Source organism: Schistocerca nitens, chromosome 8 (assembly GCF_023898315.1).
Source record: "Schistocerca nitens isolate TAMUIC-IGC-003100 chromosome 8, iqSchNite1.1, whole genome shotgun sequence".
NCBI classification, from domain to species: Eukaryota; Metazoa; Arthropoda; class Insecta; order Orthoptera; family Acrididae; genus Schistocerca; species Schistocerca nitens.
In genome coordinates, this window is record NC_064621.1 from 461,608,248 (window position 1) to 461,626,939 (window position 18,692).

The 18,692-nt window shown below is 41.5% G+C and overlaps 1 protein-coding gene across 6 annotated transcripts in view; it reads right to left on the minus strand.

The window, feature by feature from the left end:
* The window catches only part of LOC126199369 (uncharacterized), a 329,457-nt gene that overhangs the window by 118,160 nt on the left and 192,605 nt on the right, over nt 1-18,692 (minus strand). For all 6 annotated transcript variants that reach the window (XM_049936271.1, XM_049936270.1, XM_049936269.1 and 3 more), the window contains one exon: nt 2,715-3,001. In XM_049936271.1, the coding sequence (XP_049792228.1) occupies nt 2,715-3,001 (287 nt within the window). The remainder of the gene's footprint in view (nt 1-2,714; nt 3,002-18,692) is intronic.

The window sequence follows — 18,692 nt, forward strand, 5'->3', positions numbered from 1 at the left end:
CTTCACATTGTATTCTTTTGGTAACTTCTGTATTTGGACACCTGTGCTTTTACTGAAGCTTCCTATTTCATCAGTATCTTCAGGATCACTTCCTGCTGACGTCGGAGCACATACTTTGTTGTTGTTGTTGTTGTTGTGGTCTTCAGTCCTGAGACTGGTTTGATGCAGCTCTCCATGCTACTCTATCCTGTGCAAGCTTCTTCATCTCCCAGTACTTATTGCAACCTACGTCCTCCTGAATCTGCTTAGTGTATTCATCTCTTGGTCTCCCTCTACAATTTTTACCCACCATGCTGCCCTCCAATGCTAAATTTGTGATCCCTTGATGCTTCAGAACATGTCCTACCTCAATACCTCCTCATTAGTTATGTGATCTACCCATATAATCTTCAGCATTCTTCTGTAGCACCACATTTCGAAAGCTTCTATTCTCTTCTTGTCCAAACTATTTATTGTCCATGTTTCACTTCCATACATGGCTACACTCCATACAAATACTTTGAGAAACGACTTCCTGACACTTAAATCTATACTCGATGTTAACAAACTTCTCTTCTTCAGAAATGATTTCCTTCCCATTGCCAGTCTACATTTTATATCCTCTGTACTTCAACCATCATCAGTTATTTTGCTCCCCAAATAGCAAAACTCCTTTACTACTTTAGGTGTCTCATTTCCTAATCTAATTCCCTCAGCATCACCCGACTTTATTCGACTACATTCCATTATCCTCGTTTTGCTTTTGTTGATGTTCATCTTATATCCTCCTTTCAAGACACTGTCCATTCCATTCAACTGCTCTTCCAAGTCCTTTGCTGTCTCTGACAGAATTACAATATCATCGACGAACCTCAAAGTTTTTACTTCTTCTCCATGGATTTTAATACCTACTCCGAATTTTTCTTTTGTTTCCTTTACTGCTTGCTCAATATACAGATTGAATAACATCGGGGAGAGGCTACAACCCTGTCTCACTCCCTTCCCAACCACTGCTTCCCTTTCATGCCCCTCGACTCTTATAACTGCCATCTGGTTTCTGTACAAATTGTAAATAGCCTTTCGCTCCCTGTATTTTACCCCTGCCACCTTTAGAAATTGAAAGAGAGTATTCCAGTCAACATTGTCAAAAACTTTCTCTAAGTCTACAAATGCTAGAAACGTAGGTTTGCCTTTCCTTAATCTTTCTTCTAAGATAAGTCGTAAGGTCAGTATTGCCTCACGTGTTCCAATATTTCTATGGAATCCAAACTGATCTTCCCCAAGGTTGGCTTCTACTAGTTTTTCCATTCGTCTGTAAAGAATTCGCATTAGTATTTTGCAGCTGTGGCTTATTAAACTGATAGTTCTGTAATTTTCACATCTGCCAACACCTGCTTTCTTTGGGATTGGAATTATTATATTCTTCTTGAAGTCTGAGGGTATTTCGCCTGTCTCGTACATCTTGCTCACCAGATGGTAGTGTTTTGTCAGGACTGGCTCTCCCAAGGCCGTCAGTAGTTCTAATGGAATGTTGTCTACTCCTGGGGCCTTGTTTTGACTCAGGTCTTTCAGTGCTCTGTCAAACTCTTCACGCAGTATCCTATCTCCCATTACATCTTCCTCTACATCCTCTTCCATTTCCATAATATTGTCCTCAAGTACATCGCCCTTGTATAGACCCTCTATATACTCCTTCCACCTTTCTGCTTTCCCTTCTTTGCTTAGAACTGGGTTTCCATCTGAGCTCTTGATATTCATACAAGTGGTTCTCTTTTCTCCAAAGGTCTCTTTAATTTTCCTGTAGGCAGTATCTATCTTACCCCTAGTGAGATAAGCCTCTACATCCTTACATTTGTCCTCTAGCCATCCCTGCTTAACCATTTTGCACTTCCTGTCGATCTCATTTCTGAGACGTTTGTATTCCTTTTTGCCTGCTTCATTTACTGCATTTTTATATTTTCTCCTTTCATCAACTAAATTCAATATTTCTTCTGTTACCCAAGGATTTATACTAGCCCTCGTCTTTTTACCTACTTGATCCTCTGCTGCCTTCACTACTTCATCCCTCAGAGCTAAGCATTTTCAAATTGCAGGCAGGGATCTTTATCAATTATATTATTTGTTCCAGGATATATTTTTCTTGGTAACACCGACATCATTAATCCATCAATGTTAATATTACGAAGAACTGTCTCAAATACAACAATGAAGCACACTTTATTCTCACAAGGATTATAATCAAAGTCCATCAAGCACTTGAGCATACCGTAACTGTCCATAAACCAACCAGTTTGTCAGTGACCCACACTTCATGTCACATTTACTGAAATGCTGACTGACAGTTTTCTGTAAAAAAAAGTTAGAAGATCTCAAAACGGAATGTGTGTGTGTGTGTGTGTGTGTGTGTGTGCCTACTATAAAAAGAGCAAGAGCTTGAAAGCTAGTGTTAACTGTTCACACCAATCCTTTATATATGTATATCCCTAATTGTACATATTTTTCCATCCAGAAGGTTTGAAACTTAAGTTTCACAACATAGTATCTCCGTGTAAACTACACCTAAGTGTAAATGTGATGTTTACTAGATAAGATAATCTGGATTCCACTTTATAGGGAAGAAATGAAAGTGTGTACAAATGAATTTTATCTTGTATCAATAAAAAACTTTCAATCTACTTTCTGCTCTCTATTCATGAAATGACTATCTTCTTTTATGCAACACAACAAAATCATACCTGTAGATGTTGTTGCTGCTGCTGCTGCTGCGTGGTATGCTGTTGGGGCGGGACAAGTGGACCTTGATGTGTCGGAATATGTAGACCAGGTGGAGGAAGTTGCACTTGAACTGGTGGTAAATGAGGTTGTGGATGTGGTTGTTGCTGCTGTGGTTGTGATGTTGGTGGAGGTTGCTGCTGTTGTGACAACATATGCTGCTGCTGTTGCTGTGACTGAATCATCTGCTGGTTTAAGTGTGGTGGTGGCACACCCATTATTGGAGGAGGTGGACCACTCAACTGTCCAACTGCACAAAAGAGATATTCATGCAAAGAGTCATATTTCTTGCAAACTTCTCAAAAGGCATTAAAAATGTTAAAATATTTCCCAAAAATTAACTTCAGCTTTAATTTCAATAATGGAGAAAACAAAACACAAATAGGAATAGATGTCACCTGCAACAGGAAATGGGTAGTTATTTGGATATTAATTTTCAAATGAGATAACTTCACAGTTCATGCTGTAACACTGCTCAATGCAGATAATTCTTTCACGTTTTAAAATATGTCTCTCACGTTAACCCCTAATCGGAACACTCCACTATTTTTGTTACTTTATTCTTAAATATAGTAGTTTCCACTTATAACTGCCAAAGCTGTTATGTATTGCTATTGCAGTTTTGAATGTCCACCATTTGTGATTTCTGCTTAAAAATGAGCAACACCTGAAACTGTAATCACAATGAATAAAAATATTTACAGCTGTTACGTGGAGATTACATCTTTAATACTTACATGAAGGCTGCAGACAAATTCCACACATCAAATTACTATAATCTGCTCAAATCACTTTAGGACTGGCAGCTATGTATCAAGTAGTGAAGTGAGGTCCAAGGGGGAGGCACAACAAGCATTCTGCCATTCCCACGAGACGTGTAGCTGCAGTAACCACCATGTTTAATAATTATACGGGGCATTCAAAAATAAATGGAATGCGCAAACCAGTGACAGGAGGGTAATATAGTGGCGTGTGTAACGAGGTTTGGTTCCTACCAGAGTGTGGAAGTCCACAGCCCGTCACTAGAGGGCATGCGTGCACGTCTCTTGACTATACACAGCTAGCAGCAGCATGCATTAATTGTCCAACGCTGCCAGTCACGTTGCAAACAGTGACATAGAGGCGTCAAAAGAAGAGCAAAGAGGTGTTGCTCGTTTTCTGACAGCGGAAGGAGTAGGAGGAATGGACATTCATCGACGAATGTCACAAGTGTATGGCGAATACTGCATGTCCCTTGCAAGGGTCAAGACATAGCACAAGCGCTTGCGAGAAGGATGGGTGTCATAAGCCAATGATGTGCAATCTGGAGCACTCATTACCCAGGACCGCTGATTGACACTGAAAGCCGTAGCCGGCATGGTCGGGTTGAGTGTTGGTAGTGTTCACACCATCATGAAGGAACAAATGCACATGTGCAAAGTGTGTGCCCAAAGGGTACCCCCTGGTCTTCAACCACGCCAGGAAGCATGTCGAATGGCCCACTGTCTTGCTCATCTGCAGCACTGTACTCAGGAAGGGAACGCGTTCCTGGCACGAGTGGTGGCAAATGATTCACCTTGGATGCCGACTTCCAGCTGTGTGTGCAGAACTGGTTAATATCACAGCCCTGGGAATTTTATGAGCCAGCCATTCGCTACCTTGTGTCACAGTGGGACAAGTGTCTCAACAGGCAGGGTCAATACTTCTAACATACAGGTACTGGTTTCTGTAAATATTTCTCCGGCTCGTTTCTTTTTGAATGCCCCTTATACATTAACCCCGCCATCAAAACACTTCTCACTTGCTTCTGTTTCAGACAGCTTGTTGTTCTGTATGATTATTCATTGCACCCTGTGATTCTGTTTTCTTTGTTTTTATTTTATTTATTTATTTATTTTATTGCTGGAATTTTTGCTTTACTTGTGTGGTGCTGAACCATGTCTGAAGCAAGCTTTTTGAACGTTATAAGTGGAAAAGTTTGATGTAATTCTCTTGGCTCGGGTACCATTGTATGAGGTCAGCTGAGAGAAATGGTTTGTGTGTTATGTGCCAAGGTTGAGAGTGAAAACCTTAATGGTGGCTCACTGCCACGATTAACAAGGTAATCTACAAATTGCTGCAACTCTGAATATAAACATATAGACTGTTGTGAAGACTGATAAGGAAATGATCAAGAAAGGAAAGGAGAATGTTCCCTGAGCAATTTATTTGTTCTCCTTCTGTCCTAGCAATTTCAATTTGCATTTTTCCACTGTTAACTGAGCAACCTATAAATTTTAAATGGTTTTCACATTAAATCTCCATGTCTCGGTGCCATAAGCAAAAACTGATAATGTACACTGTAAGGTTTCCTATTTATGCACATCATAAGGTTAATACTAAAAACCATATTTAATTTTCTAAAAGCATTTCAGACCACTTTTACTCTTCTGTTTATTTCTATTTCCGTCCATCCAGACACCTTCAACTGTTCTAAACACCGGAGCTCGTCAACTGATTATATAAATTCAATGTTGATTTGCACAATTTTCTTTTCACTGTGTTAGTTATCACCTCAGGCGTATTGTCCTATATTTTAATAACTTGTTTCAAAGTCGCTCTATTCAGCCCTTCCATTCAATGTTCAACTTTATCTGCACTTGAGGTAAACAGTACAATGTCATATGTGTAATAATACTTTTTCCAGCAGCTTCATGCTTTGAAGAAAGTGAAGTGGAATCTTTGGAGTGGCCCACCCAAAAAGATCTGAACATTATCTAACATTTTTGGAAGCTTGAGTTGTGGCCAAGATCAAAAACACAGCAACCACCGTTCACTGCTTTCAGCCCTTCAACTGAAACAAACGTGCTTAACTATAGACCACAATGAACATTGATCTCTGTCTAATCCTGCAGTATGCCCTAAATGCTTCACTTTCAGGCTGCTATTTCACTTCGAGTTAGCTAAAGCAGGCTTCTTTACTGTGTGCAGAATATTGTTTGGAGTACTGATAGTCACGACTTCCTATATCGATCAGAGCTGGGTCACCATAAAAACTAAATAAATAATTATAACAACAAAAATAATCAATACAGTGTAATCAATACAATTTAAATGGATAGACAAAACATCTGCTGACCAAGTGGTGGCAGTGGAAAACACACACACAAAGAATTTAATTTTTACAAGCTTTTGTAACCAGTGGCTCCTTCTTCTGGCAGAAGAGATGAAGTGGAAGGAAGACAAGTGAAGGAAAAGGACTGGAGAGGTTTAAGGAAAGGGGAATAGTTCAGAAAAGTCACCCAGAGCCCCGGGTCAAGGGAGACTTACAGACGGGCTGTTTGGGACTGCACCAGATGAGATTTGAAAACCTGAGAGCTTAAATGTGGAAGACAGGGTAATATGCAAGACAGAGATTACTACTAGAACATCACGCATGAGTTAATAAGAGTGAAAAGTTAAGTGAAATGTATGTAACAAAGGTGGGGGGTGGGATGGAAAAAAATAGATGAGTCAAAAAATGGAAGAGGTAGAAAACTAAAATGGTGTGAAGAACGGAGTAGTTACTGTGAAGAAATGCTGTGATGGAAAGACTTAACGTAAATTAAGGCCAGGTGGGTGGCGAGAACCAAGGACATGTTGTAGTGCTACTTGCCATCTACAGAGTTCTAAGAAACTTGTGTCTGAGGGTAGAATCCAGATGGCAAGTGTGGTGAAACAGGCACCAAAAACATGACTGTCATGCGGTACAGCATGCTTTGCAACAGGATATCATGTGTTGCCTTTATACACTCTATGCCTACGTCCATTCATCCTGATTCATCTACATCTACATCTACATTCATACTCCGCAAGCCACCCAACGGTGTGTGGCGGAGGGCACCCCACGTGCCACTGTCATTACCTCCCTTTCCTGTTCCAGTCGCGTATGGTTCGCGGGAAGAACGACTGTCTGAAAGCCTCCGTGCGCGCTCTAATCTCTCTAATTTTACATTCGTGATCTCCTCGGGAGGTATAAGTAGGGGGAAGCAATATACTCGATACCTCATCCAGAAACGCACCCTCTCGAAACCTGGCGAGCAGGCTACACCGCGATGCAGAGCGCCTCTCTTGCAGAGTCTGCCACTTGAGTTTATTAAACATCTCCGTAACGCTATCACGGTTACCAAATAACCCTGTGACAAAATGCGCCGCTCTTCTTTGGATCTTCTCTATCTCCTCAGTCAACCCGATCTGGTACGGATCCCACACTGATGAGCAATACTCAAGTATAGGTCGAACGAGTGTTTTGTAAGCCACCTCCTTTGTTGCTGGACTACATTTTCTAAGCACTCTCCCAATGAATCTCAACCTGGTACCCGCCTTACCAACAATTAATTTTATATGATCATTCCACTTCAAATCGTTCCGCACGCATACTCCCAGATATTTTACAGAAGTAACTGCTACCAGTGTTTGTTCCGCTATCATATAATCATACAATAAAGGATCCTTCTTTCTATGTATTCGCAATACATTACATTTGTCTATGTTAAGGGACAGTTGCCACTCCCTGCACCAAGTGCCTATCCGCTGCAGATCTTCCTGCATTTCGCTACAATTTTCTAATGCTGCAACTTCTCTGTATACTACAGCATCATCCGCGAAAAGCCGCATGGAACTTCCGGCACTATCTACTAGGTCATTTATATATATTGTGAAAAGCAATGGTCCCATAACACTCCCCTGTGGCACGCCAGAGGTTACCTTAACGTCTGTAGACGTTTCTCCATTGATAACAACATGCTGTGTTCTGTTTGCTAAAAACTCTTCAATCCAGCCACACAGCTAGTCTGATATTCCGTAGGCTCTTACTTTGTTTATCAGGCGACAGTGCGGAACTGTATCGAACGCCTTCCGGAAGTCAAGAAAAATAGCATCTACCTGTGAGCCTGTATCTAATATTTTCTGGGTCTCATGAACAAATAAAGCGAGTTGGGTCTCACACGATCGCTGTTTCCGGAATCCATGTTGATTCCTACATAGTAGATTCTGGGTTTCCAAAAACGACATGATACTCAAGCAAAAAACATGTTCTAAAATTCTACAACAGATCGACGTCAGAGATATAGGTCTATAGTTTTGCGCATCTGCTCGACGACCCTTCTTGAAGACTGGGACTACCTGTGCTCTTTTCCAATCATTTGGATTCCTCCGTTCCTCTAGAGACTTGCGGTACACGGCTGTTAGAAGGGGGGCAAGTTCTTTCGCGTAATCTGTGTAGAATCGAATTGGTATCCCGTCAGGTCCAGTGGACATTCCTCTGTTGAGTGATTCCAGTTGCTTTTCTATTCCTTGGACACTTATTTCGATGTCAGCCATTTTTTCGTTTGTGCGGGGATTTAGAGAAGGAACTGCAGTGCGGTCTTCCTCTGTGAAACAGCTTTGGAAAAAGGTGTTTAGTATTTCAGCTTTACGCGTGTCATCCTCTGTTTCAATGCCATCATCATCCCGGAGTGTCTGGATATGCTGTTTCGAGCCACTTACTGATTTAACGTAAGACCAGAACTTCCTAGGATTTTCTGTCAAGTCCGTACATAGAATTTTACTTTCGAATTCACTGAACGCTTCTTGCATAGCCCTCCTTACGCTAACTTTGACGTCGCTTAGCTTCTGTTTGTCTGAGAGGTTTTGGCTGCGTTTAAACTTGGAGTGAAGCTCTCTTTGCTTTCGCAGTAGTTTCCTAACTTTGTTGTTGTACCACGGTGGGTTTTTCCTGTCCCTCACAGTTTTACTCGGCACGTACCTGTCTAAAACGCATTTTACGATTGCCTTGAACTTTTTCCATAAACACTCAACATTGTCAGTGTCGGAACAGAAATTTTCGTTTTGATCTGTTAGGTAGTCTGAAATCTGCCTTCTATTACTCTTGCTAAACAGATAAACCTTCCTCCCTTTTTTTATATTCCTATTAACTTCCATATTCAGGGATGCTACAACGGCCTTATGAACACTGATTCCCTGTTCTGCACTTACAGAGTCGAAAAGTTCGGGTCTGTTTGTTATCAGTAGGTCCAAGATGTTATCTCCACAAGTCGGTTCTCTGTTTAATTGCTCGAGGTAATTTTCGGATAGTGCACTCAGTATAATGTCACTCGATGCTCTGTCCCTACCACCCGTCCTAAACATCTGAGTGTCCCAGTCTATATCTGGTAAATTGAAATCTCCACCTAAGACTATAACATGCTGAGGAAATTTACGTGAAATGTATTCCAAATTTTCTCTCAGTTGTTCTGCCACTAACGCTGCTGAGTCGGGAGGTCGGTAAAAGGAGCCAATTATTAACCCAGCTTGGTTGTTGAGTGTAACCTCCACCCATAATAATTCACAGGAACTATCCACTTCTACTTCACTACAGGATAAACTACTACTAACAGCGACGAACACTCCACCACCAGTTGCATGCAATCTATCCTTCCTGAACTCCGTCTGTACCTTTGTAAAAATTTCAGCAGAATTTATCTCTGGCTTAAGCCAGCTCTCTGTACCTATAACGATTTCAGCTTCGGTGCTTTCTATCAGCGCTTGAAGTTCCGGTACTTTACCAACGCAGCTTCGACAGTTTACAATTACAATACCGATTGCTGCTTGGTCCCCGCATGTCCTGACTTTGCTCCGCACCCTTTGAGGCTGTTGCCCTTTCTGTACTTGCCCGAGGCCTAAAAAACCGCCCAGTCCACGCCACACAACCCCTGCTACCCGTGTAGCCGCTTGGTGCGTGTAGTGGACTCCTGACCTATCCAGCGGAACCCGAAACCCCACCACCCTATGGTGCAAGTCGAGGAATCTGCAGCCCACATGGTCGCAGAACCGTCTCAGCCTCTGATTCAGACCCTCCACTCGGCTCTGTACCAAAGGTCCGCAGTCAGTCCTGTCGACGATGCTGCAGATGGTGAGCTCTGCTTTCATCCCGCTAGCGACACTGGCAGTCTTCACCAAATCAGATAGCCGCCGGAAGCCAGAGAGGATTTCCTCCGATCCATAGCGACACACATCATTGGTGCCGACATGAGCGACCACCTGCAGATGGGTGCACCCTGTACCCTTCATGGTATCCGGAAGGACCCTTTCCACATCTGGAATGACTCCCCCCGGTATGCACACGGAGTGCACATTGGTTTTCTTCCCCTCTCTTGCTGCCATTTCCCTAAGGGGCCCCATTATGCGCCTGACGTTGGAGCTCCCAACTACCAGTAAGCCCACCCTCTGCGACCGCCCGGATCTTGCAGACTGAGGGGCAACCTCTGGAACAGGACAAGCAGCCATGTCAGGCCGAAGATCAGTATCAGCCTGAGACAGAACCTGAAACCGGTTCGTCAGACAAACTGGAGAGGCCTTCCGTTCAGCCCTCCGGAATGTCTTTCGCCCCCTGCCACACCTTGAGACGACCTCCCACTCTACCACAGGTGAGGGATCAGCCTCAATGCGGGCAGTATCCCGGGCAACCACAGTCTTAGTCCGATCGGGGGATGCGTGGGACGAGCTGGCCGTCCCCGACAAACCCCCATCCGGACCCCCACAGTGATGCCCATTGGCAACAGCCTCAAGCTGTGTGACCGAAGCCAACACTGCCTGAAGCTGGGAGCGAAGGGATGCCAACTCAGCCTGCATCCGAACACAGCAGTTGCAGTCCCTATCCATGCTAAAAACTGTTTTGCAAAGAACGTCTGAACTAATCTACAGAGAGCGCAAACAAATCGACAAAATTTAAACGGTTATTAAAATACAAGATTGCCTAGTAAATGCAGTAATGCTGCTACTTGCGCACTGCTGACACACTGCTCGGCGGCGGAAGGAGACTACGCGATTTTACACTGTTCAGGTAATAAAACGCGATGCTACAACTTTCAAATACTATAATACGCCCGAAATTTATGTATCAAACAATGCAAGTACCAAAAACACTCAAAGAAATTAAGAATTAAACTATGTAACAAATGAGTGAGCTAGGAGTATACGACTTGCTGCTGCAGCTGCTTATCCAACGGCGGCAGGGAGCACACTGACTGTGACCAACCGACACTGGCCGTTCAAAACAAAAACAAAAGACAAACGACTATGCGAATTTACACTATTCAGGTACTAAAACGCGATGCTACAACTCTCAAATACTATAATACGCCCGAAATTTATGTATCAAACAATGCAAGTACCAAAAACACTCAAAGAAATTAAGAATTAAACTATGTAACAAATGAGTGAGCTAGGAGTATACGACTTGCTGCTGCAGCTGCTTATCCAACGGCGGCAGGGAGCACACTGACTGTGACCAACCGACACTGGCCGTTCAAAACAAAAACAAAAGACAAACGACTACGCGAATTTACACTATTCAGGTACTAAAATGCGATGCTACAACTCTCAAATACTATAATACGCCCGAAATTTATCTATCAAACAATGCAAGTACCAAAACCACTCAAAGAAATTAAGAATTAAACTATGTAACAAATGAGTGAGCTAGGAGTATACGACTTGCTGCTGCAGCTGCTTATCCAACGGCGGCAGGGTGGTAGGCATGCAAAAATAAACACTGTTCAGCCTTTTAGAGCAGTATGACTACCACCCAGTTATCACTTCAGGATGAATGGGAATAGGCAGAGGGTGCATACACAATATCCTGTTGCAGAGCATGCTGTACAACATGACAGTCATGATTTCGGTGCCTTCCAGTAATTTTTGGGTTCGCAGCCGGATCCCATCAATGTTCTGCCATGATATTTTGTCCCACTGCCATGATATTTTGTCCCAGAGACGTCCGGCCATCCTCAAGTGAGTAAACAAAGTACTGAAGAGACTTGATGCAGTCATGGTATTTATAGCATATTCCACGCATGCGAATCATACTGGCAGTTTACGGGACGTCTTACGAGGTGGCATGCGCGAGGCACCCAAGTTGTGTGTGCTGCCCTCAGTAGTGAAGTAAGGACAAACTAATTGCTGAGTACTGACTGAGCATGCCAATTCCGTTGTGACTGCATAATTTTAATAATAGAATTCCAATTTTTATCAAGCTGAAAGCGGTTCTCACAATTCATTAAATTATCGGCAAGATGTATTTCCACGAATTCTTTAATTACAGAGTCCCAGAAGCTGTAAACTGGTGCTAAAATTTTTGTATTATTGTATGCCATTGAATGTCCCATGCAAATGCAATGTTCTGCCACTGCCGCTTTTAAAGGTTGCCGCAGATGAGTGTGTCTTTCGTGTTCTACACAGCGTTGCTGAACTGTTCGTGTCGTCTGACCTATATATGCAGAGCCACACTCACAGGGAATTTTATAAACACCCGCCTTCCTCAATTGAAAATCATCTTTAATAGATCCAACTAAGGCCCTGCTCTTTGATGGTGGACAGATGATGACATTGATACTATTCTTCCTAAGCAATTTGCCTATTTTAGAAGACACGTTCCTGGCATATGGAAGGAACACAGAGTTCATTTATAGTTGTCATCAGTCTCCTCAGAGCGTTGCTTCTTGTTATAATTGTGCATGGCCTTCCGTATTTGAGCCGAAGTATAGCCATTCTCTTTAAAAACCTTTTCCAGATGCATTAATTCTTCATGAAGGCTATCAGTATTCAAAATTACATGTGACAGATGAATTAAAGTACTGAGAACACTGGCAGTTTGTATGGGGTGATGGCAGCTGGACACATGAAGATATAGATCTGTATGTGTGGGTTTTCTGTACACCGAATGTCCCAAAGACCCATCATTCTTATGGCATACTAACACGTCTACAAAGGGTAAAGTCCCATCTTTCTCAATTTCCATAGTAAACTTGATGTTCTCATGTAAAGTGTTTAAATGACAAAGGAACTCCTCCACTTCTTGTCTGCCATGAGGTCATACAACAAAAGTATCATCTACGTACTGCCAGAAAACAATAGGCTTTAAGACAGCGGACTCAAGAGCTTTCTACATCTACATCTACAAGACTACTCTGCAATTCACATTTAAGTGCTTGGCAGAGGGTTCATCGAACCACAATCATACTATTTCTCTACCATTCCACTCCCGAACAGCGCGCGGGAAAAACGAACACCTAAACCTTTCTGTTCGAGCTCTGATTTCTCTTATTTTATTTAGATGATCATTCCTACCTATGTAGGTTGGGCTCAACAAAATATTTTCACATTCGGAAGAGAAAGTTGGTGACTAAAATTTCGTAAATAGATCTCGCCACAACGTAAAACGTCTTTGCTGTAATGACTTCCATCCCAATTCGTGTATCATATCTGCCACACTCTCTCCCCTACTACGTGATAATACAAAACGAGCTGCCCTTTTTTGCACCCTTTCGATGTCCTCCGTCAGTCCCACCTGGTAAGGATCCCACACCACGCAGCAATATTCTAACAGAGGACAAACGAGTGTAGTGTAAGCTGTCTCTTTAGTGGACTTGTTGCATCTTCTAAGTGTCCTGCCAATGAAACACAACCTTTGGCTCGCCTTCCCCGCAATATTATCTATGTGGTCTTTCCAACGGAAGTTGTTCGTAATTTTAACACCCAGGTACTTAGTTGAATTGACAGCCTTGAGAATTGTACTATTTATCGAGTAATCGAATTCCAATGGATTTCTTTTGGAACTCATGTGGATCACCTCACACTTTTCGTTACCAACTGCCACCTGCCACACCATACAGCAATCTTTTCTAAATCGCTTTGCAACAAATTCTCCTCAAAGTCTTCCATAAAAAGATTGACCACCACAGGAGACAAGGGACTCCCCATGGCGACACCATCAGTTTGTTCAAAAAATTCGTTATTAAATAAAAAATAAGTTGAGGAGAGAGTATGTTCAAACTGCCGATGTTCTCAGTACTTTAATTCATCAGGCACATGTAATTTCAGATGCTGATGGCCTTCATAAAGAATTAATGCATTTGGAAAAGGTTTCTAAAGAGAATGGCTATACTTCGCGTCAAATACAGAATGCCATGCACAATTATAATGACAAAAAGCAACGCTCTGAGGAGACTGATGACTATAAATCTACTGCATTCCTTCTGTATGCTGGGAACATGTTCTAAAATAGACTGATTGCTTAGGAAGCATAATATCAATGTCATCTTCCATCCACCAGCAAAGAGCAGAGCCTTAGTTGGATCCATTATAGACGATTTACAATTCCCTGTGAGTGTGGCTCTGCATATATAGGTCAGATGACACGAAAGGTTCAGCAACGCTGTGTAGAACATTGAAGACACACCCGTCTGTGGCAACCTTTAAAATCAGCAGTGGCAGAACATTGCATTTCCATAGGACATCCAATGGAACACAATAATACCAAAATTTTAGCACCGATTTCCAGCTTCTGGGACTCTGTAATTAAAGAAAACGTGGAAATACGTCTTGTCAATAATTTAATGAATCGTGACAACCGCTTTCAGCTTGATAAAAAGTGGAATCCTATTATTAAAATTATGCAGTCACAACGGAATCGACATGCTCAGTCGATACTCAGTGATTAGTTTGTGCTTACTTCACGACTGAGGGCAGCACACATAACTTCGGTGCCTTGTGCATGTCACCTCCTATCGCATGTGCCATACATTGCCAAAACGATTCGCGTGCACGAAATTCGCTATAAATACCATGACTGCATCAGGTCTCTTCAGCATTTCATCTACTCACCTGAGGATGGCCGGACGTCTCTGGGCCAAAATATTGTGACAGAATGTTAATTGGATCCGGCTGCAAACTCAAAAATTACTGAAGGAAGAAATACACCAGGAAAATTTCAGAAGTCATCTCTGTGCCTGTTTCACCACACGCACCATTTGGATTCTTCCCCCAGACACCAATTTCTCAGAACCGCGCAGGTGGGAACTAGCACTACAACATGTCATTGGTTCTCACCACCCAACTGGCCTTTATTTATGTTAATTCCCTCTGTCTCAGCATTTCTTCAAAATAAATAATTAGTATAAGCAAAATTATACAGTCAATTGTAGTTTCACGCTTTTAATCATTGGAAGATAAACTGCTGCAATGACAGGCATACAGGTGTTAAAATTGCTTTCGGGAAAAAAAATTACATCTCCCGGCAAGTTTCAAAATTATTTATTACCAAATGACAAAGGCTGTTAGTCTCTTGCAAGTCAGCTCAGTAGTTCCTTTTTAGTTATAGACCAACAATACAAGACATTTCAAAAAGGCCTTCACAACTTTGAAAAAATCCATGTAAATTAATTCATAGTACCTACAGAGGTGACTGTACTGTCAATTTGTAGGCAAATACATCAAGTTCTGTATTTCGTAGTTCACTAGTGCCGAACTGCACTGTAAGGAGTGCTAGCTGCAGTTAAGTTAAAGATGGCTGCCTTCACTGGACCCAAGCGTGCAAGTTGTGTGTTTTGGTTTGACAACAGTTCAGTATAATTTCCGTACCAAGTACATTAAAGACCCTCCTAGTAGGCCTACAATTTTTGAGTGGCATAAACGTTTTATAGAAACAGGGTGCTCGATAAGACATGGGAAAAATTCAGGTTGTCTAAGCACATCTGACGGCGTCATTGAGTGAGTGAGACAACGTTTTGCCAACAGCCTTATGAAATCAACCTGGCATGCATCTCGCAAACTGCAAGCCCCACATATGACAGTTCGGCATGTGCTGAGAAACAATTTGCATTTGAAATCATACAGATTGATGGTCGTACAAGCAATAAAAGACACAAATAAAATTGCTCGCAAGAACTTGTTTGCGGATATGGTAAATCGATTACATGAGAATCAACATTTCTTGGACAAAATCATCTTTTCTGATGAGTTAACTTTTCACTTAAGTTGCAAGGTTAGCACACAACTGTACAATTTGGAGCAGTGAAAATCCACATCAAACATTGCAACAGGTTCGTGATAGCCCTAAACTGAACACTTTTTGTGAACTGAGCAAGAACAAAGTGTATAGCCCTTTTCTTTTCCATGAGAGAAACATCAGTGGGATAGTGTACCTGGATATGTTACAACAATTTTTGATTGACAAGGATGACCAAGAATGAAATGTTTACTGCATGCAAGATGGTGCACCACCCCATTACCTGGCTGTCCGGGATTTTCTCAGTGACCGCTTTCCAGGTCAATGTATTGGCCATGATGTGCCAATTGCATGGCCCCCACTTTCCCCAGACCTGACAACATTCGACTTTTTTATGGGGATTCATCAAGGATATCATGTTTGTACCTCCTTTTCCAGCTTCTTTACCTGAACTTAGAGCAAGAAGTTACGCTGCCAATGACAAGGTACACCTGCAATGCTACAGTGAGTTTGGGAAGAAAATGACTTCTGATGGGATGTGTGCAGGGTAACACAAGCAACATCTTTAGTTTAAGGTGAAAAAACTTGATGTGTTTCCCTGCAAAGTAACACTAAACCCAGCTTTATTTCTTCTTTCAATAAATTTATACGAATTTTTTAAGTTGTAAAGTCCTTTTTGAAACACCCTGTATATGTTTTTACGTACAAGCCTTAATATATTAAGAATGATCAAATATGTTTATAATTGAGTGGATTGTTTAGATAACTCATTAAAGTATTCTGTTTAATGTGTTGCAGAATAGACCATTTCACTGCATAAGCGTGATTGCAGTTATCTAGGATATGGCTCATTTTATGGTGATTTTTATAATTTGGAAGTGTCACTACACATGCTATTTATGTCAAGGAGATACAGTGAAACTGGTGCACTAGATCACTGTTGTATGTAAATCACTACTCCTGTAGAGTCTATTTCATGAAACTTGTTTCAAAGCTTCATGTACAATTAGTTTCTTAGACTCTGGTAGTATGGTAATGTGACTTCTCTATAAAAGGATGATGACAAATGAATAATACATATACTATGGAAACATAGCACAACTTAATCACAGCTAACACTTGGTTCAAGAATCATAAAAGAAGGTTGTATACATGGAAGAAGCCTGGAGATACTGACAGGTTTCAGATAGATTATGTAATGGTAAGACAGAGATTTAGGAAGCAGGTTTTAAATTGTAAGACATTTCCAGGGGCAGATGTGGACTCTGACCACAATCTATTGGTTATGAACTGTAGATTAAAACTGAAGAAACTGCAAAAAGGTGGGAATTTAAGGAGATGGGACCTGGATAAACTGACTAAACCAGAGGTTGTACAGAGTTTCAGGGAGAGCATAAGGGAACGATTGACAAGAATGGGGGAAAGAAATACAGTAGAAGAAGAATGGGTGAGGTAGTGAAGGCAGCAGAGGATAAAGTAGGTAAAAAGACAAGGGCTAGTAGAACTCCTTGGGTAACAGAAGAAGTATTGAATTTAATTGATGAAAGGAGAAAATATAAAAATGCAGTAAATGAAGCAGACAAAAAGGAATACAAACGTCTCAAAAATGAGATTGACAGGAAGGGCAAAATGGCTAATCAGGGATGGCTAGAGGACAAATGTAAGGATGTAGAGGCTTATCTCACTAGGGGTAAGGTAGATACTGCCTACAGGAAAATTAAAGAGACCTTTGGAGATAAGAGAACCACTTGTATGAATATCAAGAGCTCAGATGGAAACCCAGTTCAAAGCAAAGAAGGGAAAGCAGAAAGGTGGAAGGAGTACACAGAGGGTCTATACATGGGCGATGTACTTGAGGACAATATTATGGAAATGGAAGAGGATGTAGAGGAAGATGTAATGGGAGATAGGATACTGCGTGAAGAGTTTGACAGAGCACTGAAAGACCTGAGTCGAAACAAGGCCCCAGGAGTAGACAACATTCCATTAGAACTACTGACGACCTTCGGAGAGCCAGTCCTGACAAAACTCTACCATCTGGTGAGCAAGATGAATGAGACAGGCGAAATACCCTCAGACTTCAAGAAGAATATAATAATTCCAATCCCAAAGAAAGCAGATGTTGACAGATGTGAAAATTACCGAACAATCAGTTTAATAAGCCACAGCTGCAAAATACTAATGCGAATTCTTTACAGACGAATGGAAAAACTAGCAGAAGCCAACCTTGGGGAAGATCAGTTTGGATTCCGTAGAAATATTGGAACACGTGAGGCAATACTGACGCTACTACTCATCTTAGAAGCTAGATTAAGGAAAGGCAAACCTACGTTTCTAGCATTTGTAGACTTAGAGAAAGTGTTTGACAATGTTGACTGGAATACTCTCTTTCAAATTCTGAAGTTGGCAGGGGTAAAATACAGGGAGCGAAAGGCTATTTACAATTTGTACAGAAACCAGATGGCAGTTATAAGAGTCGAGGGACATGAAAGGGAAGCAGTGGTTGGGAAGGGAGTGAGACAGGGTTGTAGCCTTTCTCCGATGTTATTCAATCTTTATATTGAGCAAGCAGTGAAGGAAACCAAATAAAAATTTGGAGTAGGTATTAAAATCCATGGAGAAGTAATAAAAACTTTGAGGTTTGCTGATGACATTGTAATTCTGTCAGAGACAGCAAAGGACTTGGAAGAGCAGTTGAACGGAATGAACAGTGTCTTGAAAGGAGGATATAAGATGAACACCAACAATAGCAAAACAAGGATAATTGAATGTAGTCGAATAAAGTCGGGTGATGCTGAGGGAATTAGATTAGGAAATGAGACACTTAAAGTAGTAAAAGAGTTTTGGTATTTAGGGAATAAAATAACTGATGATGGTTGAAGTAGAGAGGATATAAAATGTAGACTGGCAATGGCAAGGAAATCGTTTCTGAAGAAGAGAAATTTGTTAACATCGTGTATAGATTTAAGTGTCAGGAAGTCGTTTCTGAAAGTATTTGTATGGAGTATAGCCATGTATGGAAGTGAAACATGGACGATAACTAGTGTGGACAAGAAGAGAATAGAAGCTTTCAAAATGTGGTGCTACAGAAGAATGCTGAAGATTATATGGGTAGATCACATAACTAATGAGGAAGTATTGAATAGGATTGGGGAGAAGAGAAGTTTGTGGCACAACT